The following is a 23,500-nucleotide window of genomic DNA, read 5'->3' on the forward strand; positions in this document are numbered from 1 at the left end:
GGGTTTTGAAAAAAAAACAATTTTTTACTGTCTGCTATAAAACCTATCCAATTCAAATTTTAAAAATAATCTAATTTCTTGATGAATTTAGGCCAAATGTATTCTGCTACATCTTTGGTAAAAAAAAAAAAAAAAAAAAAATCCCAATAAGTGTCTATTATTTGGTTTGTGTGAAAGTTATAGCATCTGGTATAGATACTGGAATTTTTATTTCTTTTTTCATTTATTTTGTTATATACTAGTAAGGCTGCTTTCACACTGAAAGCACCACTTTTTTGGCCGCTAGCAGGGCGCCTTTAACCCCAAAAAAGGGGTTAAAAACTCTTGTGTTGCGGCACTTCCGAAGGGCTTTTCAGTCGCATCTGAAGCCCTGCCTATTCATTGCAAGGGACAGGGGCGTTTTGGGAGCGCTGCCCATTCATTGCAAACTGCCCCAAAGATGCTGCTTGCAGGACTTTTCCGAACCTCCCGCAAGCGCACCGCCCGGTTGTGAAAGCACCCATTGAATAGAATAGGAGGCAGTTTTCAGGCGCTATTTCTCACGCTAAAACGCCTCAAAACTGCCTCAGTGTGAAAGAAGAGTCGTATAGTGGCGATCAGCAACTTATAGTGGGACTGTGATAGTGTGGGGGGCAATCTGACACTAGCAGATGCTGGCTTGGGGGGTACACTAAAGCCTAGTACACATGGGCTGAATGTCAGGCAACATAGGTCGATTTTCTATTGATTAGCCCATGTGTATGGATACCAGTCCGACACAGAAGCCGGACGAAAGGGTCATGGCCAAAAACTGCTGACCTGCTCCCGATCAGCCGATGGCTGAGAGCACTGACCGGAGTGTTCTGATGGGGGGCCGTCCTCCTGCCAGAACAGAATAGCTCAGCAGGGGAGATCATTGTACTAACATCAGATTGTTAGTACAGCGGCTTGACCTGAGCTCTCAGGTTTTTTGTTTTTTTTGTTTTAACCCCAAAAAAACTAATATTGTGTACCAGGCTTAACTGACATTGACATCAGTAGTGACATTAATACAGTCATCAGTAGTAATACTATAAGCTGTCACTTTACTAATAATACTGGCTGGGAAGGGGTTAACATCTAGGGGTGATCAAGGGTTAAATGTGCCCCTAACAATGTTTACTGTGTGTGTTATGTGCTGCTTTTACTAAGCAATCTTGCAGTTTTTTTCTCCCCCTGCTTTACAGGGAATAAAAAAAAACTGCAAGATTGCCTGTCAGTGTTTAGAGCGCTGTGTTGTTTACAACACAGAGCTCCATTCCTTGACTGATGGAGCCACTCACAGCAAGCTCACGGAAAATGTTACAAGGAGTAAAAAATATTAAAAAATGATTTCATGAGAACTAGATTACAGGGTCATAAGGTAGTGGATGTGTCTTTATTATTTTTTAAGGATATTGCGTCATATCACTTTAAGAGTAGAGAATTGGCTTCTACTAGCTGGATTTCTGTAGAGTGACCTATTCCTGTGAGGGAAAGACAACGAACAGCAGGACTAAGGAGCTAGCTGCATAAGCTGTCAGTCCAAATATATAGTATCTAAAGTCAAACCTCCTTTATTTAGTTTTGGGTAAGAAATGGTTACAAGGAAATGGTTACAACCTCTGTCAGGTTTTTTTTCTCTCTCTGTGTTGCATTAGGGAGATTTCCCAGGTTTCCGTATTGGAGGATTCCATTTCTATTTCTGTTCTGACAGTGGACATCAGGACAGATAGAGAGTGAATCTCCCTACATACTCAACATTCATGAACCCATTCTTTCTGATTGTCCCTGTTCACAGTGGCGTGCTCAGTCACTTCATGCCTTATGCTCTACACCCTATGCTCAAAAAAGTATACAAGCATTAATTGAGGTATTTAACCCTCCAATAGTAATATATTTCACCTTATCAATCATAGATGTGATGGCTGCATTTGTTTTATTTTTTTAGGCTTTTTTTCTGTTTTCACCTGGTGATCTGGCCGGTAATGCATCTCCTGTATTAAAGGTCCCTCATTTTGGATGAAGGAGCACAGGAGGCAGCTTTGGAAAGCAGCATTGTCAGTCTGGGGGGGTTGGGAGTGTTCGATGTATTGGCAGATTTAAGTACACTAACAAATTGAAGCTAAACTCCAGCTTACACTTTATTGCAAAGTACAGCAAACAGTTTTTTTCATTTTGGGATAAAGGTTTTACATAAATAAAGGCTGATCGTTGTAAGCACCACTGTCAGTGTTGAATAGTTTGTCTCATCCCTGTAATTGCTACTTCTGCAAGAGAGCTTGTTCTTTTTGAAAAACAGACTTGCTGGCCAGATCTCCACTGAAAACAAGAAGAAAGAAAGCCTAAAAAAAAGGAAAACAATGCAGAGATTATATTTAGGAATTGATAAGCTGCAATATAATAAATGATTGCTTTTGGGTTTTCTAGCGCCATAGACTTTAATGGGAGCGTTTTTAAACACATGACACCAGGACTACATGCTGCTTACATTCTGCTCAGGTGCGAATGCAGGCTAAGATGTCCATTGCGTTTTCATTTTTTGTAGAATCTCTAAAACCAAAACTGCAGTTATGACTGCATTTCATGGTACATAATCACTTCAAAGTCCTGCTTCATATCCTACAAGGTGACAGATATCAGAATGTAGACTGTCAGTAAGTGTACAAGTAAGATATGATATGTGTAGCATATTCTCAGTAATATGGGATCTATGTACTGCAGTACTCTCATTGTGCCAAAGTCTGTTTAATATTTTATCTCCACTCCCTGGTACAGTAAAATGAAAATGTATATGCTTTTCTATCTATATATTTGTATAGAATAGCCATGAAATATTTTCATATACAGTATCCCACAAAAGTGAGTACACCCCTCACATTTTTGTAAATATTTCATTATACCTTTTCATGTGACAACACAAACCTTGGCACTCCAGATGTTTTAAAACTACATTTCCCATGTTGTTCATGCACTCTGCAGTGCGGTTGAGCATCATGGGAAATGTAGTTGCAAAACATCTGGGGTGCAAAGGTTCGCCATCACTGGTCTAGGCCATCTTTATGTAGAGCAACAATTCTTTTTTCTGATCCTCAGAGTTCTTTGCCATGAGGTGCCATGTTGAACTTCCAGTGACCAGTATGAGAGAGTGAGAGCGACAAACACCAAATTTAACAAATCCCATTCACACCCAAGACCTTGTAACACTAACGAGTCACATGACACCGAAAGGAAAATGGCTAATTGGGCCCAGTTTGGACACTTTTGTTGCCAGCGGTTTTGACATTAATGGCTGTGTGTTGAGTTATTTTGAGGGAACAGCAAATTTACACTGTTATACAAGCTGTACATTCACTACTTTACATTGTAGCAAAGTGTCATTTCTTCAGTGTTGTCACATGAGAAGCTATAATGAAATATTTAAAAAATGTGAGATATGTCACTTTTGTGAGATACTGTATATGGGAGTTGCCATCACTGACTTTTACTAGCATGTAAGGGGTGTTCTCACTTTTATGAGATGCTGTATACTCTCATTAAATCAATATATAAGATTACTTTTCTAATATACTCATATTAGTAATTATGACATGTGTATTAAATGCAGCAAGCATACCCAATGTTAACATTTAAAAGGATCTCTGAATAATAGATAAGAATTTGAATATTTTTTCAAGATCACAATCATTCAGAATTATTCAGGTAGAAACAATTAGGCCTCATTATGAAGGATAGTCGTTCTGCACTGATAATCTCTGACTTCTACTTCAAGGAGAGTCCTTAGATCATATAAACCATACTAATATTTCCTAAAGGCTGCATTTACATCTGAGCGTAGAGTTTTAGCATGTCAGCCTATGGACTTGAGCGGGCTGCCTGTCATGCGGAAAACGTGCCAAAGAAGCTAGATATCACATTATGGCACTGAGTGACTCAGTTTTTCACACTAAAACATGTGACAAGACCTGCGACTGCTACCTCCGTTATTAAATAATGGCACTGCAAGCATGTTGCACTTTTCCTCTATGCTTAGATGTTAACAGGCCTAATAGTGGAAGCATCTTTGAGGAAAACCCTATCTGAAACTCCTATATGGTAGCTCAGCTGAAAAAAGTGTGCCAAGGATGAGGGGATAAGTCCCCAACACAGTCCTGTCAGCACTGAAAACCATAGGGCTTCAAGACCTTAAGCCTGCCATGCACACAGGGCCGTAATTAGAAATCATGAAGCTCCACACAGCATACCTGACCAAGCAGGGTAGTGAGCAATATGTAGTGACATTGCACTGAGCAGTATGTAGTGGCAGGGCAGAACAATGGGCAGAGTGAAGTAGGGCAGAGCAGTGGAAAATTTGTAGCGGCAGGGCAGTGAGCAGTGCGCAGTGATAGGGCAGGGCAGTGAATGGTATGTAGTGGCAGGGCGGGATCTGAGCGGTATGTAGTGGCAGGGCAGAACAATGGTCAGAGTGAAGTGGTAGGGCAGGGCAGTGAGAAATGTGTAGCCGCAGGGTAGTGTGGAATTACAGGTTATGTCAGTGAGTGGTATATAGTGGCAGGGCAGAACAATGGGCAGAGTAAAGTGGTAGGGCAAGGAAGTGATACATTTGTAGTGTGGGTAGTGCAGAATTGCAGGGGATGGCAGTGAGCAGAGTACGTAGCAGTAGGGCAGGGCAGTGAGCAGTATGTAGTGGCAGAGCAGTGATAAATTTGTAGTGTGGGTAGTGTGGAAATGCAGGGGATGGCAGTGAGCAGAGTACGTAGCAGTAGGGCAGGGCAGTGAGCAGTATGTAGTGGCAGGGCAGTGATAAATTTGTAGTGTGGGTAGTGTGGAAATGCAGGGGATGGCAGTGAGCAGAGTACGTAGCAGTAGGGCAGGGCAGTGAGCGGTATGTAGTGGTAGGGCAGAACAGTGAGTGGTATGTAGTGGCAGGACAGTGAGAAATTTGTGGAATCGCAGGGGATGGCAGTGAGCAGTACGTAGCGGTAGGGCAGGGCAGTCAGTGAGCAGTGACCAGCCCCTAGGTTATGATTCTATGGCCATTTGTTTGTGTTGCAGTGTATTAGGCAGGATATGAGAATTCCAAGGTGCTCTGTACAGGGCACTAATGAGAGGATATACAGGGGACGGAGGGAGAAAACTGCTCTTTGAGGGGAGAAGTGAGCCATTGAGACTACTGGGCCTGGACCCCACTGCTAAACCCATGGAGCCCAGTACGGCGGGATAGGGACTTCAACCAATCAGATGCTGTCCCTGTGTATTCGGACAGCTACGGGTGGTGGTTGTCTGGATGCAGTAGTGGATAGGGGAGATTTCTTCACCCATGCTGTTTAGCGTGGATGGAGGAACCTAATAGATTTTCTCTCATTCGGCTCCAGGGCTTGGCTTGATAAATCTCTGCAAATGAAGTCAGTGCTTCATGTATTGTAGCCATTGGATCAGCATGCCAAGCAGCTAGAATCAAACTGGATTTCTTTGTTTTTGAAAAATCAAATTGTTTGTTATTTAGAGTACTCCTGCACACACATCGTTTTTAACGCTGCTTTTAGGAGAGTCTGCCATTTTTTTTCTGCCTCTAAACGTTCCTCCATGTTGGCCTATTTATCCACACATACATAGGCGTTTAGAGGCAGGGGTATTTTGAGGTAGGAAAAAAAACCCTACTGCCAGCGCTTCCAAGAGCAGCTGCATTTTGTCAGGACAAACTTTTGACAAGTGTAACCGCATTTAAACACCCATTGACTCTAGGTGTGTTAAGCGCTTGAATGTTAATTCATTTCATTGGCCAGAATGTTGGCCAATTAAATTCACGCCCAAGCACTTGATGTGCCTAAATGAGTTTACATGTGTCAAGGGTTTTTCTGCAAAAAACACGGCTGAAAAGAAAAAAAGGTATTTAGGAGGTTAGCTAACACCCCAGGTGCATGGGGCCTAAAGCAAAGTGAGTAACATGATAGCCAGGAAGCTGGTATATTCAAAAGGAGCTCATCAGTATTGTGCTGCTTAAAGTGTTACTAAACCCACAACAGTAAAATCAGTCTGTATATGCAGTAAAGCATGCTTGTTATACACACTATGGAGTTAATCCTCTGCATTGTGTAAAAAGGCTGTTTGATCTTGTCTTCTCTGATCCTCCCCTTCTTTTTTTTTTTTTTTTTTTTGGGTGCATGTGATCAGCACAAGGCCAATTAGCACTGTCCAGGCAGAGGGTCAGGGGTTATGCAGCCTCATAGAACAGTAAGAGGAGAATGAAAACTCCACCTACAAGCTTTACCCAGACACTGATAGAAATCAGTGGTGTAGTGGGTAGCACTTTCACCTAGCAGAAAAAAGGGTTGCTGGTTCGAATCCCAACCACACCATCTGCCTGGAGTTTGCATGTTCTCCCTGTGCCTGTGGGTTTCCTCCGGGTACTCCGGTTTCCTCCCACACTCCAAAGACGTGCTGGTAGGTTAATTGGCTTCTGTCTAAATTGGCCCTAGTATAGGTATGAATGTGAGTTTAGGGACCTTAGGCTGTAAGCTCCTTGAGGGTAGGGACTGATGTGAATGTACAATGTATATGTAAAGCGCTGCATAAATTGATGGTGCTATATACCTGAAATAATCAATCAATCAATCAAAAGTCTGCTATATACTGCTAATGAGAAAAGGTATTTAGCAGTTTATATTTACTAAAACAATTGCATTTCCATGCTCTGTGTACTGTGGGAGACCAGATATAGTGACTGCAGATCTGGGTTTAGTAACTTGAATTTTTCATAACATCCTTAATTCCTTTAGAGAAGTAATTAGTTAAGGATGGTGATAGCAATGTGTTTATATGAAATATTGTATATTTTCACAAAATAGCTATACTTTAACTTTCACTGATCATGTACATTTGTTGTTTGTAGGTGCAAGTACTGGCATTATGACGAAAACCTCCTGACATCTAGTGTGATCATTGTCTTCCATAATGAAGGCTGGTCTACGCTCATGAGGACTGTTCACAGTGTTATCAAAAGGACCCCTAGGAAATACCTAGCTGAGATTGTCATGATAGATGACTACAGTAACAAAGGTGAGTTTTGAAAAGATGAAGGACATAAAATTCATAGCTAAAGAAACATTACCACAATAACTTTTAATAACCATGTACAACCCTCTGCTTCGGTCTTGGGTAGACTAAACTAAAACTACTGATCGGAAACAAAATTGTGAACACCTTACCAAAAGAATGGCTTGCTCTTAACATAAATTACTTTCTAAAAGCAATTATTTTCTAAAAATAATAGAAATAGTTATAAATAACCTTGCCTTCTTTTATATGGATGCTTAAAGTAGTTCTAAAGCCTAAACTTTTTTTTCCTTAATGCATCCTTTTCAGTCAGTCAAATCCTATGACGGAGGAGCAAGGGGCGTGGCGAAGCCACCCTTTGTGTGTCTATGGACACAGACAGCACGGCTTGGGATCAAGCCCACACGTGCTCCCCCATTGGAAGTGGCTTTCTATGGGAGGCACACAGAAAAGAAGAGAGGGCCAGCAGCTCCGGCATGGGGACCCCAGAAGAGGAGGATTGGGGCCTCTCTGTGCTATTCTATTGAAAAAAATAAAGACTTTATGATCACTTTAACTTCCAACCCTCCCTTTTGTTTAAGCTCTCTGTCCCTCTGTTCTCCTCACCCACTCCTCCTGAGAATCTGATGTATAGCTTTTTTATAAATACATGCGCTACTTAACTTGCAGAGGTGTTCAATTGTAGTAAAAGTTCATCCAGCATCTAAATTGTCAGTTGGAAATTTTTAATGAAAAAGCACCTCCCCATTAATACTTACCTTAGTCCCATCTCGATCCAGCGAAGTGCACAAGAGCCTCGGCTCTCCCAGTCTCTTCCTTCTCATTGGCTGAGACAGCAACGGTAGCTATTAGCTTCCACTGCTGTCAATCGTAGCCAGTGAGCCAATGAGAAGAGGGCAGGGCCAAGCCGCACTCTGTGTGTGTGAATGGAAACATGGAGCAGCGGCTCGGGAGTGAGCCTGTTTGGTTGGCCTTATAGCAAGCTGCTTGCTTTGAGGGCACTAGGCAGGAGAGAGGGGCCTGGAGTGCTGGTGGGGGACCCGAGAAGAGGAGGATCGGGGCGGTTTTGTGCAAAACTATTACACAGAACTGGTGAGTATAACATGTTTGTTTCGTTTTGTTTTAAAATAACTGAACCTTTAGTATCACTTTACCTACAAATCATTTTTTGCACATGAATCCCACATAATCCACATGATTTAGAGTATTGGGTTGTGTCCTTTGCTTACATACTTTGATCTAAAAGGAGCACCTCTTTCACGTTAGAGAAGTTGAGTGGGTTGGGAATTCCACCCTTTATATTAGTTTTAGCGGTGCTTTATTGCCGTTTTTGCGGCGCTTTTTCAGGCACTAGCGAGGCGCTTTAAAAGCGCCCACAAAGCACCGCTGTCGAGGGCACTTTGGCGGCGCTGCCCATTGATTTCAATGAGCAGAGGCGCTTTAGGAGTGGTGTATAGTCCGCTCCTAAAGTGCCTCAAAGAAGCTGCTTGCAAGACTTTTTTTGAAATCCTGCCAGCGCCCCAGTGTGAAAGAACTCAGGCTTTCACACTGGGATTCCAGATGAGGCTTTTACAGGTACTATTTTTAGTGCTAAAGCGACTGAAAAACGCCTCCAGTGTGAAAGGGTTCATAGAGCTGAATGGTATTGCTTGAATGTAGTGTAATGTGTGTGCAGCCAGGCCTTCCCTGGTGTGACTGGATCGGTCTATGTGGTGTTGATACTAATGCCTGGTACACGCAATGAGATTATCGGACGAATGATCGTCCAGTTTTTTGTTATTTTTTTGCATGCTAATCTCAGATCGAACCTGAAGATTTTACCAAAGTCTCATACGATAGAATAAAAAATTGAAAGTGATGTCATGTGTTGTGTTGTAATGTATTTCTATTGCATTTTCGAACGACAACTGCACTGATTAAACTAAAATTGTACGATCTGGCATCGTACGAAAAAAATGTTTTCGTGCATGTCCAAACAAATAATATCAGATGAACTGTCCTGATCGGCTCTTGAAAGCTCTGTACTAATGATCATATTGTCGTACGATCGTTCCAAAATGTGTATTTTTCATACGATTTTCTGATCGTGTACGGGACTTAAGCAGTCTGCTGATTCTTCCCTTGCAATCCTGTACAGCTCAGGAAAGTGGAACCATTCAGCCATTGGCTGTCTCAGTCAAACCACACTTAGCATATCTCTTGTGAAATGAATAGAGTTGTCTCTTGCTATTAAAGCATCCTCTGAGGATTATGTAAATTACCATAGCGTCTGCAAATAAGCTATCAGATGCATTATTTCATCAGCTCTCAATGCAAATGGCGTTACTCAGTGCAACACAATCAGTTGTTTATCCTGTCAGACTTGTGCCTGCTGTCCTGGCTGCAAAGAAGGATATCGTGCTTCATGATGCAAAAAGACAGACATGTGATGTAATGACGTTCGCTCTCTTGTGTGTTTTGTTTTTTTTTCAGATCATTTAAAGGGAAGGCTGGAAGAATATATCAAACAATGGAATGGCCTGGTTAAGGTCTTTAGAAATGAACGTAGGGAAGGGCTGATTCAAGCTAGAAGCATTGGCGCCCACAAAGCTAAACTAGGACAGGTAAGGGGGTGGTGCTTTACCATGTTCATCATAATCTAAGGATATGGGAACTACATGTTGTATAATAAACATTCCAGTTATACAAGGTCAGACATGAATCCACACTTATTCTCTAGTTTGAGTTTTACAACTGCTACACAGAAACCAAATCATGGCAGCAGACTGCACATCTCTTCAAATAATGATATCACAATACTTCAATACTACTTCCACATACAATGAAGGGAAACAAGAATCAGCATGGAATGTAAATGAAAAATAAGTGCAAATCATAAATGAATTGTAAAATAAAGTTCATAATAATGGCAAGATTTTTTTTCTTTATGGTAGAGAGAAAGACCTTCTGTTGTTAAAGCCTAAGGCTGTCCATACACGGTTCGAATCGTTTATAGGCAGGCTGAATGTACCGGTACAACCAGCCTGCCGGATTCTCTTACGACTCTTTATTTAGCTGGCAATATGAACAGTGCCTTTAAAAAGTATTCATACCCCTTGAACTTTTCCACATTTTGTCATTATACAACCAAAAACATAAATGTATTTTATTGGGAATTTATGTGATAGACCAGCACAAAGTGGCACATAATTGTGAAGTGGAAGGACAATGATAAATGGTTTTCCAATTTTTTTACAAATAAATATCTGAAAAGTGTGGTGTGCATTTTGTATTCAGCCCCCCGAGACAATACTTTTGTAAAACCACATTTCGCTGCAGTCTCTACCAGCTTTGCACATCTAGAGAGTGAAATTTTTGCCCATTCGTCTTTGCAAAATAGCTCAAGCTCTGTCAGATTGGACAGAGAGCATCTGTGAACAGCAATTTTGTCAGCAATTGTCTTGTCAGACAGATCCTCAATTGGATTTAGGTCTGGACTTTGACTGGGCCATTCTAACACATGAATATGCTTTGATCTAAACCATTCCATTGTAGCTCTGGTTGTATTTTTAGGGCAATTGTCCTGCTGGAAGGTAAACCTCTGACCCAGTCTCAAGTCTTTTGCAGGCTCTAACAGGTTTTCTTCTAAGATTGCCCTGTATTTGGCTCCATCCATCTTCCGATCAACTCTGACCAGCTTCCCTGTCACTGCTGAAGAAAAGCATCCCCATAACATGATGCTGCCACCACCATGTTTCACGGTGGGGATGGTGTGTTCAGGGTGATGTGCAGTGTTCGTTTTATGCCACACATAGCATTTTGCTTTTAGGCCAAAAAGTTCAATTTTGGTCTCATCTGACCAAATTACCTTCTTCCACATGTTTGCTGTGTCCCCCACGTGGCTTCTCACAAACTGCAAACGTGACTTCTTATGGCTTTCCTTCAACAATGGCTTTCTTCTTGCCACTCTTCCATAAAGGCCAGATTTGTGGAGTGCACGACTAATAGTTGTCCTGTGGACAGATTCTCCCACCTGAGCTGTGGATCTCTGCAGCTCCTCCAGAGTTACTATGGGCCTCTTGGCTGCTTCTCTAAATAATTCTCTCCTTCCCCGGCCTGTCACTTTAGGTGGATGGCCATGTCTTGGTAGGTTAGCAGTTGTGCCATGCTCTTTCCATTTTCGGATGATGGATTGAACAGTGCTCTGTGAGATGTTCATAGCTTGAGATATTTTTTTACAACCTAACCCTGCTTTAAACTTCTCCACAACTTTATCCCTGACCTGTCTGGTGTGTTCCTTGGCCTTCATTATGCTGTTTGTTCACTAAGGTTCTCTAACAAACCTCTGAGGGCTTTACAGAACAGTTGTATTTATACTTAGTGTAAATTACACACAGGTGGACTCTATTTACGAATTAGGTGACTTCTGAAGGCAATTGGTTCCACTAGATTTTAGTTTTGGATTTCTGAGTAAAGGGGGTTGAATACAAATGGACGCCACACGTTTCAGATATTTATTTGTAAAAAATCTTGAAAACCATTTATCATTTTCCTTCCACTTCACAATTATGTGCCAGTTTGTGATGGTCTATCACATAAAATCCAAATAAAATACATTTACGTTTTTGGTTGTAACATGACAAAATGTGGAAAATGTCAAGGGGTATAAATACTTCTTTCAAGGCACTGTAGGCATACAAGGAATTATGCTAACAGTTCAGTCATGTACAGTATTGTGCATTTATTTAAAAACAGCTGAATCTTGTTTTAACCTTTTTTATACTTTAGAACTTTTCTAGAAAAAAAAAAAGGACTACGGTAATAATTTACTTGAACCTCTTTTTTCGTATGTTTCATGATTGTAGATTCTTTCACTTGATTGTATGTGGCAATGATCTTGAATTATCGTGATTTCACAATATTAGGAGTGCTACATTATACTTTATTTCTGTTTCCCATTATATCAGAGTTATGTACAGTCTGATTTCATCATTTTACAATTCTAATGATACATCTAACCCTGGTTGAAAACTTGAGCTGATATTTAAACATTGGAGCAAAGATCAACCACTTCTTGCTTTATTTAGAAGAAATCTTATTTGTAGGTTCATGGTCTTCAGTTCTAGTATATCTTTTGTATATTTTCAGGATCAATTTCTTCATAGTGTCTGAAGCTACAGAAGTTATTGAGGGCTTGTTTTAAAGCAATCGTATCATGAAATCTACATTTTTACAAACCTATACCTCTTAATGAACAGTGTAAATACTTTTTACCTTTCCTGTTTCCCACACCACTAGACAGCACTCTGTTCAGTAGCAATCATCCTCCAGAGTCTGCACTGCCCAGGATATAGTCTAAAGGGTCCCCCCACAGTTCACAGTAGTTCCTCTCTCTGAGCTCCCCCACGTCAGAATACAGCAATAATAAGTACATCAGAAGGAGGAACCAGTAAAGGTTGTAGAGGAACCAAAAGATCAACACTTATGGCAAGTGTCAGTTTCCCTGTGGACTTTGAAGGAAATTTTCAAAAGAAGGGACTGATCTTAACGGTGAAGTCACCAGGAAACGTAAGCATTTAAACTGTTCTTTTAGGAGTATGAATTTGGATAGGGTCACTATAAAACTAGTCCTCATTGACCTATGTTGATTTAGATACTGAAGTTTATAGACTCATTACCTGCTTGTTAAGATTATGTAAATATCCTTTGCCTGGGAACAGTTAAAGCATTTACCCTTTAAGGGCCCAGTTTACTTTTGTTAAGAAAAAAATTATATATAGCCCCCTGTCCTTATCAAATTGTAAATCGAGATACAGAGAGATAGTCTGCTGTCAGAAGCAGCCAGGCTGCATAGCATAACGTCTTTTTTTGGAAGTACGCACAGAGCTTGGGGTTGAAGTGGGCACATTTGCAATGGCTGGGACTGGCGTATGTATGTTTGTTTTTGTTTTTTACAGGATGCAGTAAATACCTGCAGAGACATGAACACCCCAGCCTGCAGAAATGTGAAGTCCCAATTGTCTGCAGCTCACATCTGTAGTAGTATATTTATAGTAACCCTCTGAGTATTGTTAATATATGATTAAAACCAAAACAATTCAGATGACTAAAATACGATTAAAACTAAAATGGCATTTTAGTCAAAAGACTATGACTAAAGCAAAGTCAAAATTTGACATCAAAATAAGCACTAGTTATATATCACAATGCCTAAATCTGTGTCTGTAATGCATGTTCAAACCTTAAAGTGTCACTAAATTCATATATATTTTTTTTAATTCAAATAACAAACATGTTATACTTCCTTGCTCTGTGCAGTGGTATTGCATAGATTGGCCCGATCCTCCTCCTCCCCCCCCCCCCCTCTTCTGGTCCCCGGTGGCAATCTTGGCTCCTCCTCTTCTTTTTAGGACAACCATAGCCAGCCACTTGCTATAGGGAGAAACGTTGTGCACTTACTCCCGACCTGTGTGTCCATAGACTTACACAGCAGGACTTAGGCCCGCCCCCCACTTCCTCTTCACTGCATGTGATTGACAGCAGCAAGAGCCAATGACTCCTGCTGCTTTTCGAATGCTGTGTGAAGAGGAAGTAAGGGGAGAATAGATGCAGCCGTGCACAGCTCTGATCTCTTCTCCCCTCTCTTACTCTTCACACAGGGAAGGGGGGCACAGGGAAATTGAAAACTTTTTTACCTTAATGCAAACAATGCATTAAGGTAAAAAACGTTTTTAGGTTTAGCAACACTTTAAAACCATAAATAATAACATGTTTATAGAATTTTTACTCCAGGAGTGTATAAGGAGTTTGGAAATTCTAGAGAAATGCTCAAAATTACAATTTAACTAAACCCATTAGAGTTTAGTCAAATAAGATGTACTATAGAAGTCGACTAAAATACGACTAATATTAAAACAATTCAGATGACTAAAATGCAACTAAAACTAAAATGGCATTTTATTCAAGCCATCTACTCACTTTCTTCCAAAGGGGACCCCTAGGTTCATGGCTTTATGGTTAATTGTAACTTGTGCTAGTTAATTGTAAATTATGCTAGACATCACTGAGTTTACTGAATAAGTGAAAAAAAACAGAGGTGATGATGTGTTAAGTGTTATACAATCAACCAATCCAAATTGTTTACAAGAAGTAAACCTTAAAGCGGTGTTAAACCCAAAAACCAAAATGTATTATATTGCAGCTTACCAATCATTAAAACTTTACATGTACTAAACAATTCCTGTGCTGCACTGTTAAGGAGTTAATGAAGTTACATTATTCCAAGCTATGTGTGACTACTGTAGAACACCTCCATCTCTGTTATGGAAGGGAGGGGAATGTGTTGTGTAGCCCTGCCCTAGGGTGACAACCCTACTTCTCCATAGATACTGTAATGTAAGTGAGCACTGGCTCCCTATGACAGGAAATGTCTTAGTGGCAGGATCACCAGGTGAAAAAAGCCTTAAAATTAAAACTAATGCAATAACCACATCCAGTGACTGGTAAGCTGCAATGTCTTTTTTCCTAGGGTTTTATACACTTAAAGTATAACTAAAGGCAAATCCTTTTTTTTTTTTTTGGATGTAGTGGAAAGAGATTAGAACACCTGTCAGTTTTTATTGCTGTCTGTGCCCCTGTTAAGGAGAGTCACCTTCTCTATTTGACCTGTTTACCATTATCACTGAAAGTGAAAGTAAATGAAAATCCCAAATTTTGGGTTGTCCCCAGATAAGTAATAGAGGGGAAATCATCCAATGGGGGACACTAGTTTTGGTTACCTGGGAGTCCCCAAGGAATTGCCTTAAAGTAATTGTAATGTCTCGTTTTTTTTTTTGTTTTTGCTTTAAAAATAACAAACATGTTCTACTTACCTGCTCTGTTGCAGTGGATTTGCACAAAGCAACCAAGATCCTCCTCTTCTCTCCACTTGAGCTCCTGGCCACTCCCTCTTGTTGAGTGCCCCCACAGCAAGCAGCTTGCTGTGGAGGCACCTGATCCGAGTCACAGCTCCCTGTGTCCATTCAGACACGGAGCTGTGCTGTGGCCCCACCCACTTACGCTCCTGATTGGCTGACTGATTTTGACTTACAGCAACGGGAGCCAATGACGCCACACTGCTGTCTCAGCCAATGAGGAGGGGTGTCCCTCGCTAGATAGAGATGGGGCTCAGGTAAGTATTAGGGGGGCTGCTGCACACATAAGGCTTTTTATCTTAATGCATAGAATGCATTAAGATCAGGGGTCTCAAACTGACGGCCCTCCAGCTGTTGCGGAACTACAAGTCCCATGAGGCATTGTAAGGCTCACGGTTACAAGTATGACTCCCACAGGCAGAGGCATGATAGGACTTGTAGTTCCGCAACAGCTGGAGGGCCACCAGTTTGAGACCCCTGATTAAGATGAAAAACCTTCTGCCTTTACAACCACTTTAATTTACGGGGATTTCCTCTCACTTCCTGTTTGGCTATGGGACAGGAAGTGAAGGAAAATCTCTGCAATGGGACACAGGTGGTGAAAAACAATCTGCCAGGAGTTATAACCCTCTCTTACGCTATCCAAAATGAAAAAAAAAAGTTTTGCTTTTAGTTCCACTTTAATGCTCTTTGAACATCATAATTGCTCTTTGCTTTAGCTCTGATTATTCTAGATAGCCCTCTGTTTATTTCACAGGGGTACTGATTTCCAGTAAGTATTTTAATGGGTATGAATTAGTGAATAATGCAATGTTCACCCTTGTAATGTTTTGCAGGTCTTAATTTATCTAGATGCACACTGTGAAGTGGGAATTAATTGGTATGCATCATTAATAGCCCCCATAGCCCACGACAGGTAACGTTTAAATGTTTGTTAGAAATAATTGTGTTGGCTTGCAGTAAACAGGGTGCATCAGTGGCAGGTTTAGGCCACAAAGAGATGTAATGCATTAGTTGTAATTAAATGTAATGAGATGCTGAGAGGCAGCATAAATGATCCTTCTATGACTGTCACACATGATGCTAACACTGGTTACTTCATTTTAAAAAATGGGTTTAGGACGGGCTTTATTTGTGTCAGCACCGTATGTACACCTTTTGCAGCAGCTGAAATTACCTGGCAGATTTTCTGTGTTCGAATTTCTTCCAAGTCAAGGCATCATGGCAGTGTAGTGTCAGCAAATTACACAGCTAGACTGACAGTTCTGAGCAAAAGCCTTTTCCGCAGAGTTCTGCTCTGTCTTCTAATGTGCAGAGGCCAGTAATCATACCATTATAATGGGTCAGGAGCATTACATGGTTATCATTGCTGTACATCATTTACTCTAGTAAGGCTTCCTACTGGAAGGTTTCATTACTTGAAGGGGTTTTCACATTATTACTGATATAGCACCAACATTTTCTGTGGCACTGTACAAAGTGGAGGCAATAACATCTGCTGGTGTGTGATAAAAGTAATGTCACAGTCCTTAGGGCTGCTTATAAGGCCATTGCAGGATAGAGCACCATTGCTACAAGGGGGGAGGATAAAAAAAAATTAAGAGCATAGGTATCTTACCTGGATTTATATAGCTCCAAAATATTATGTAGCACTTTATACAATACATGGAAGCATTTCTCCCATTACACATACAATACACTTTGACTTTCTGAGAAGGAAGATTTCTATTTTGCTCTTTCCAGGCCTTAGATATACACAGCTCTACCAGACAAAAGAGCCAGGATGGTGAGCTGACTTTTCTCTACCTCACTTAAAGTGATTGTAAACCCTTTACATATACTCAGTGAAGTGACTGGCCTCAGGTGATACACAGAGATGAAACAAATCCTCCTACATAAGTTGTACCTGTTTATTTACAGTCATTTGTGCTGTTTATCCATGTAAAACAGAGATGCCCAGGCACTTACGCACTGTACAAGCTGAGAGCTGATTGGGGGGAAGGAACACACCCCCCTTCACACAGGAACAGCGATAAGGCTGTCAATCAGCTGGAACTCCTTTCCCTGTCACCTATTTTCTCTTGGTGTCAGGAAAAGTTGTCAGAAGTGATTTATGCTGATAGCAGAGGAACTAGACAACAGAAAGAAATGCAATACATAAGCTGGGTTCACATATGTGCGGCTGCAGTTTGCCGTTTCTGTTCAGCGGTTTAGGTTCAGTTCAGGGGTGAATTTTTATCTGAATTCGCACCTGAACCTTACCCAAATATGCACAGGACCCTTTTTGAAACCGCACTGCGGCTGCCCCGGACATGTGTGAACCAGCTCCATTGAGAGCCAGTCACATGTCATGCGAATTGGATACGGTTTAAAATGTGAACCCTGCCTTAGTGCTTTGGAGAGAGGCAAGTAAATACGATAGAAACGTGTGCTTTGTTCAGATTTCATGTCTGAGGTTTACAAACACTTTAAGCAACACATTTTGGTCACGTCCATTGAAAGCACATGTAATGGGTTTTATGTCATGCAATTTATTCCATGGGAAGTGCACTGAAAACACAGCAAGCAGGATTTTATTAGAAGATAGATATATAGATAGATGAACATGGAGCCATTATAAGCAACAAACTAGAACTTTCTATGAGTTTTAGGTGTAGGTGCCCTAAAGTGCGCCTAAAGAACTGAAATAGACGCAGATCCAAGGTGCTGCTAGGTGGCTCTCTGACACAAATAAAGACTTGCTAACATTTACATTCACACAGCACCAGCCTGAACATAAAATTGATACATAGCTGTAGAGTATATTAAAATCAACACTTTAATAAGCAAAACAAGAATGGTCTATAAACTGGAACCGGTACACTTCCATTATAGCTGTGAATTGTATTCTAGTTTTTCAAGCGAGATTTGATTACCATTACAATGTTTGCTGCAAGTTTCTCAGAAATGTTTTATTCACATGGATGTGAGCCGATTTCCCTTTGGCTTAGTTTTTGGTACATTTTCATTACTGTTGAATAAGCATGCATAGCTGAAATTGGTGTGGAAGTCTATTTCTTCACACAGTTATGACAACTGACTAAATGAAAGACCTTCCACATAAATGCTTTCTCTGCATTCTTGTTACGCCACATCACTGCTGCTGCAACATAGGCTTGTTTCTTAAAGGGACACCTAAAACACAAGTTGGTTATTGTAAAATCATTGTTAATATGATGGGTATGGGCACCCAACATTCATCAAACTGCAAAATAGTGCTTCAGTATGCACAGAGGCGTAGTGGTCATAGAAGCCACAATTTCTGTCATTCAGACCCATACCACAAACCACTTGTGAACCATGTAGTATATCCTAGCACACATACTGTAAAAAAAAAAATATATATATATATATATATGTGTGTGTGTGTGTATGTATGTATATATGTGTGTGTGTGTGTGTACAGTAGAATGTTCCTCCACACACTGGCCTTATGTCACTTTAAACCAGAGGTCCTTGGCTTTTGCCAGCTCATAAACTATATCCAAATGTAGCAAAGCAGTGTAACGTTTAATGATGCTGTACAAAGTGACTTAAGCATTTTAAATCCTCTCTTAAAGTAGACCTGAACTTAAAAAATGTTATTGGGAACATCTATATATGTTAATTATTCCTAAGCAGTGCCCTGAAAAATTTCTCTGGAATTACTCCTGAAAAATAACAATGCACTTTCTGTATGTAAGGGTACCTAGGTATGCCTGTGTTTACCACCGTATAGCTGTATATCTGCAGTGTGAGATCTAAGGCAGTGGTTGCCAACCTTTTGGCCCTCACAGACCACCGAACTAAAAATTTTGAATCCCACTGGCTACTAACATGAATTTTACATGCCTTAGATACAAAATGCTCCGGCTCTCTGCCCTCTCCCCCTGGATCACACTGTTTTCTTGTACACACAATGCTTTGACTCTCTGCCCCCCTCCTCCTGGATCATACTGCTGCCTTATACACACAATGCTATGGCTCTCTGCCCCCCTCCTCCTGGATCATACTGCTGCCTTATACACACAATGCTATGGCTCTCTGCCCCCTCCCCCTGGATCACACTGCTGCCTTATACACACAAGGCTCCGGCTCTCTGCCTCCCTCCCCCTGGATCATACTGTTGCCTTATAGACACAAGGCTCCGGCTCTCTGCCTCCCTCCCACGCGATCACACTGCTGCCTTGTACACACACAATGCTTTGGCTGTCTGACCCCTCCTCCTGGATCACACTGCTGCCTTATACACAGGATGCCCTGGCTCTCTGCCCCCCACCCTCTGGATCACACTGCTGCCTTATACACACAAGGCTCAGACTCTCTGCCTCCCTCCCCCTGGATCACACTGCTGCCTTATACACGCAATGCTTTGGCTCTCTGCCCTCTGGGTTGGCAAACACTGATCAGGCATGATTAGGAGTAGTTTGGTGGTGTCGCTGTTGTGTTACCCATTGTTTTCCTTACTGGAGGCTCTGACCTTTGGAAGCCAAACCCTGCTTCTACTAAGATGGTCTCCTCCACACACAAGGCATGATAAGTCAGTACTGGGTAAAAAATCCACCAAAGGAAGACCACAGGCAAAACTGGTAACTAATCCTTTGGCTTCTGCCTGACATTTTTGGTTGTAGCTTCCAGAGTTCAGTTCTTCTTTATTCAAGCTGTCCACAATAATTGTAATATTTTTTTACTGGGTCTTATAGGTTACTGCAATCTAAACCTCTTCATCACTCTTTGCTCTGTTCCATTGAATTAATTTGTCAATGTGAGCAATAAAAAAAAAAATTGCTTTATTAATTATAATTTTAAACATTTTAATACAAGTGAAATTGGATAAATTTGGAGATTCCTGCTTCTGAGAAGTATATAATCCCTCAGAGATCCAAATATGCACTTAGCACTTGCGGAGGCAGGTAGTGTGTGTATGTGTGTGTATGCATATGTATATAGATATATAATATAGTGTGTGTGTGTGTGTGTGTGTGTGTGTGTATGCATATGTATATAGATATATAATATAGTGTGTGTGTGTGTGTATGTGTGTGTATGCATATGTATATAGATATATAATATAGTGTGTGTGTGTATGTATGTACACTACCGTTCAAAAGTTTGGGGTCACATTGAAATGTCCTTATTTTTGAAGGAAAAGCACTGTACTTTTAAATGAAGCTAACTTTAAACTAGTCCTAACTTTAAACAAATATACTCTATACATTGCTAATGTGGTAAATGACTATTCTAACTGCAAATGTCTAGTTTTTGGTGCAATATCTACATAGGTGTATAGAGGCCCATTTCCAGCAACTATCACTCCAGTGTTCTAATGGTACAATGTGTTTGCTCATTGGCTCAGAAGGCTAATTGATGATTAGCAAACCCTTGTGCAATCATGTTCACACATCTAAAAACAGTCTAGCTCCTTCCAGAAGCTACAAAACTGACCTTCCTGTGAGCAGATTGAGTTTCTGGAGCATCACATTTGTGGGGTCAATTAAACGCTCAAAATGGCCAGAAAAAGAGCACTTTCATCTGAAACTCGACAGTCTATTCTTGTTCTTAGAAATGAAGACTATTCCATGCGAGAAATTGCAAAGAAATTGAAGATTTCCTACAACGGTGTGTACTACTCCCTTCAGAGGACAGCACAAACAGGCTCTAACCAGAGTAGAAAAAGAAGTGGGAGGCCGCGTTGCACAACTAAGCAAGAAGATAAGCACATTAGAGTCTCTAGTTTGAGAAACAGACGCCTCACAGGTCCCCAACTGGCATCTTCATTAAATAGTACCCGCAAAACACCAGTGTCAACATCTACAGTGAAGAGGCGGCTGCAGGATTTTGGGCTTCAGGGCAGAGTGGCAAAGAAAAAGCCATATCTGAGACTGGCCAATAAAAGAAAAAGATTAAGATGGGCAAAAGAACACAGACATTGGACAGAGGAAGACTGGAAAAAAGTGTTGTGGACGGATGCCAAAGGTGTGCAATGCTGTAATTGCTGCAAAAGGAGGATTCTTTGATGAAAGCAAAGTTTGATGTAAAAACAATGTTATTTCAAATACAAATCATTATTTCTAACCTTGTCAATGTCTTGACTCTATTTTCTATTCATTTCACAACGTATGGTGGTGAATAAGTGTGACTTTTCATGGAAAACACAAAATTGTTTGGGTGACCCCAAACTTTTGAACGGTAGTGTATGTATGTATATATATATATATATATATATATATATATATATATATATATATATATATATATATATTGTGTGTGTGTGTGTGTATGTATATATATTGTGTGTGTTTGTGTGTATATATCTATCAATACATTAACACCGATGATCTCTACAGAGCCTCATTTGGGAAATATTCATCTACATTTGAGAAGCAGTCAGCAAGTGCACTTAGCCTTATATATTAAAACTTTTGCTTTCTTCTAATTGATATTTTTATTGCTTTACCTTGTTATGTACTGCCTAATTACATTTTTTTTTGTTTTGTTTTGTCCTTGTTGTAAATGTTTTATTTTTTTTCCTCCTGGAATCCTGGCAGAACTGCTTGTACTGTTCCTCTAATAGATTACATTGATGGCAATGTTTATACCATCGAGCCACAGCAAGGTGGGGATAGTGATGGTTTTGCTCGAGGGGCCTGGGACTGGAGCATGTTATGGAAACGAATTCCATTAAGTGACAGAGAAAAGGCCAAACGAAAGCATATAACTGAACCTTATTGGTAAAGAGTGTGGTTTTATCTTTAATTTCCATGTGTGTCTAAACATTTTTTCCATTTTTTTTTTTTTTTTATCCCCTTTCCCTGTTTTCCATTCTTTTTGTTATGTGTGTCCTTCGTGTCAACCCCTTCTCCCATCCTGCATCATCACAACTGGAATAGAACCGCATGCACTGTACCTCTGATAGATGTCATAGATGGCAACAATTATCATTTATTACCACAAGGGGGAGGTGATGAAGATGGGTATGCTAGAGGAGCATGGGATTGGAGTATGCTATGGAAGCGGGTGCCCTTGACCAAAAAAGAGAAGGAAAAGAGAAAAACAAAAACTGAGCCATATCGGTAATCACTAAACCACTTACAAGTTTCTTTTCCATATGACCTACTGATGTACTTATTCTCTATGAATTTTAAGCCACAGTCCTGTTTAACTTGAAGCCATTTATGACTAATTTATAGGTTTTACCAAGATGTGATCAGTCTGAAATATGAATATTCCTATGTACTCCTTGAGTTCACTGTTCTTTTGGATTCGTTAGGCATTACTCTGATACCCCCTTATATGTTCAATCTCTTAAGCCAGCCAAAGATGGAAGGAATCTCGGCCGGTTCAGCAGGGACCAGCCGAGATCCAATCCATCTATGGGCAGGTTGGGTGTACTGAAGTTGATCCATCAATCGACTTCAGTACAACCAGCCTATTGGATTTTGTTCATGCGACCAGGAAAGGCTCCTTGAGGTGGAAGGAAAGAAAACTGCATAATCTATGGGCTGCTTTAGGAAGCCATATGTACAGTTATCTGAAGACCATGGGAGCAGCCTTATCAACATGCATCTTATGTTGGAGGTGGGCACCATGGTCTGCAGACATGGCAATGTTTATAATGTACAACAAATTCTAAAAGGTGCCATTTTGGCTTCCTTTCACCCAGCACCAATGGAGCTCACTGGGAGCCACACTTAAAGTGGGAAAGCTGAAGTGAAGGAGCCTTCTCTGCTGTTGCATTGAGTAGTCCAACGTTTCATTAATGGAAATCTCCTTTTAATAACCATCATTGATTAACGTTTCCTTTCAGTAAGGAGTCTTTCAGCCCTATTAAAGTATAACTAAAAGCAAAACTTTTTTTTATTTTTGGATAGAGTGGAGAGGGATTAAAACACCTGTCAGTTTTCATTGCTGTCTGTGTTCTCATTAAAGAGGAACTGCAGTCTGCTCACATAATTTGTAATGAAAACATCTTTGCCATTCTGAAACCTCCCTCCAACTACTTGCCAAATATGCTGCATAAATCTCCCTCCACTAAGTCTGACTGCATCCATTTAAGCTGTGGGCAGCTGAAGCTGCTGCCTGTTCACTTCCTGGATCTACACACAGAGGCACACCTCAGCCCTGCAGCTCTCATTGGCCCTCTTATGACTCCCCCCCCCCCCCCCCCCCCCGGAAAACTCTCATGAGAGAGCTGTGCATGATGTCATAAGCCTAGGCTAATGACCAGACAAGAAACAGGAAGTGGGCTGTATAAGGTATTTACTTGCAGAAAAAAAAAGTTTCACTATCTAAAGTTAAAACAACAAGGGCAGAGGATTTAATAGACGGAAAGTTGAAATAATGACTGAAGAGCTGCTTTAAGGAGATTCCTCCTCTCTATTTGTCGTGTTTATCATTATCATTGAAAGTAAAAGATAATTCCAAATTTTGGGTTGTCCCCAGAAAAGTATTAGAGGGAAAATCTTCCAATGGGGACACTAGTTCTGGTGAATCCCTAAAGGAATCCTTTAATTTGCAGGGATTTCCTCTCACTTCCT

The 23,500-nt window shown here is 40.7% G+C and overlaps 1 protein-coding gene across 2 annotated transcripts in view; it reads left to right on the forward strand.

The window, feature by feature from the left end:
* The window catches only part of GALNT7 (polypeptide N-acetylgalactosaminyltransferase 7), a 232,865-nt gene that overhangs the window by 154,874 nt on the left and 54,491 nt on the right, over positions 1 to 23,500 (forward strand). The window contains exons 4-7 of one of the 2 annotated variants that reach the window (XM_073606420.1): positions 6,890 to 7,056; positions 9,526 to 9,656; positions 15,782 to 15,861; positions 21,854 to 22,036. In XM_073606420.1, the coding sequence (XP_073462521.1) occupies positions 6,890 to 7,056; positions 9,526 to 9,656; positions 15,782 to 15,861; positions 21,854 to 22,036 (561 nt within the window). Of the gene's footprint in view, positions 1 to 6,889; positions 7,057 to 9,525; positions 9,657 to 15,781; positions 15,862 to 21,511; positions 21,695 to 21,853; positions 22,037 to 23,500 lie in introns of both variants that reach the window. The other variant, XM_073606424.1, reaches the window with a different exon arrangement.

The sequence above is a fragment of the Aquarana catesbeiana genome, linkage group LG01 (assembly GCF_042186555.1).
Source record: "Aquarana catesbeiana isolate 2022-GZ linkage group LG01, ASM4218655v1, whole genome shotgun sequence".
Lineage (NCBI taxonomy): Eukaryota > Metazoa > Chordata > Amphibia > Anura > Ranidae > Aquarana > Aquarana catesbeiana.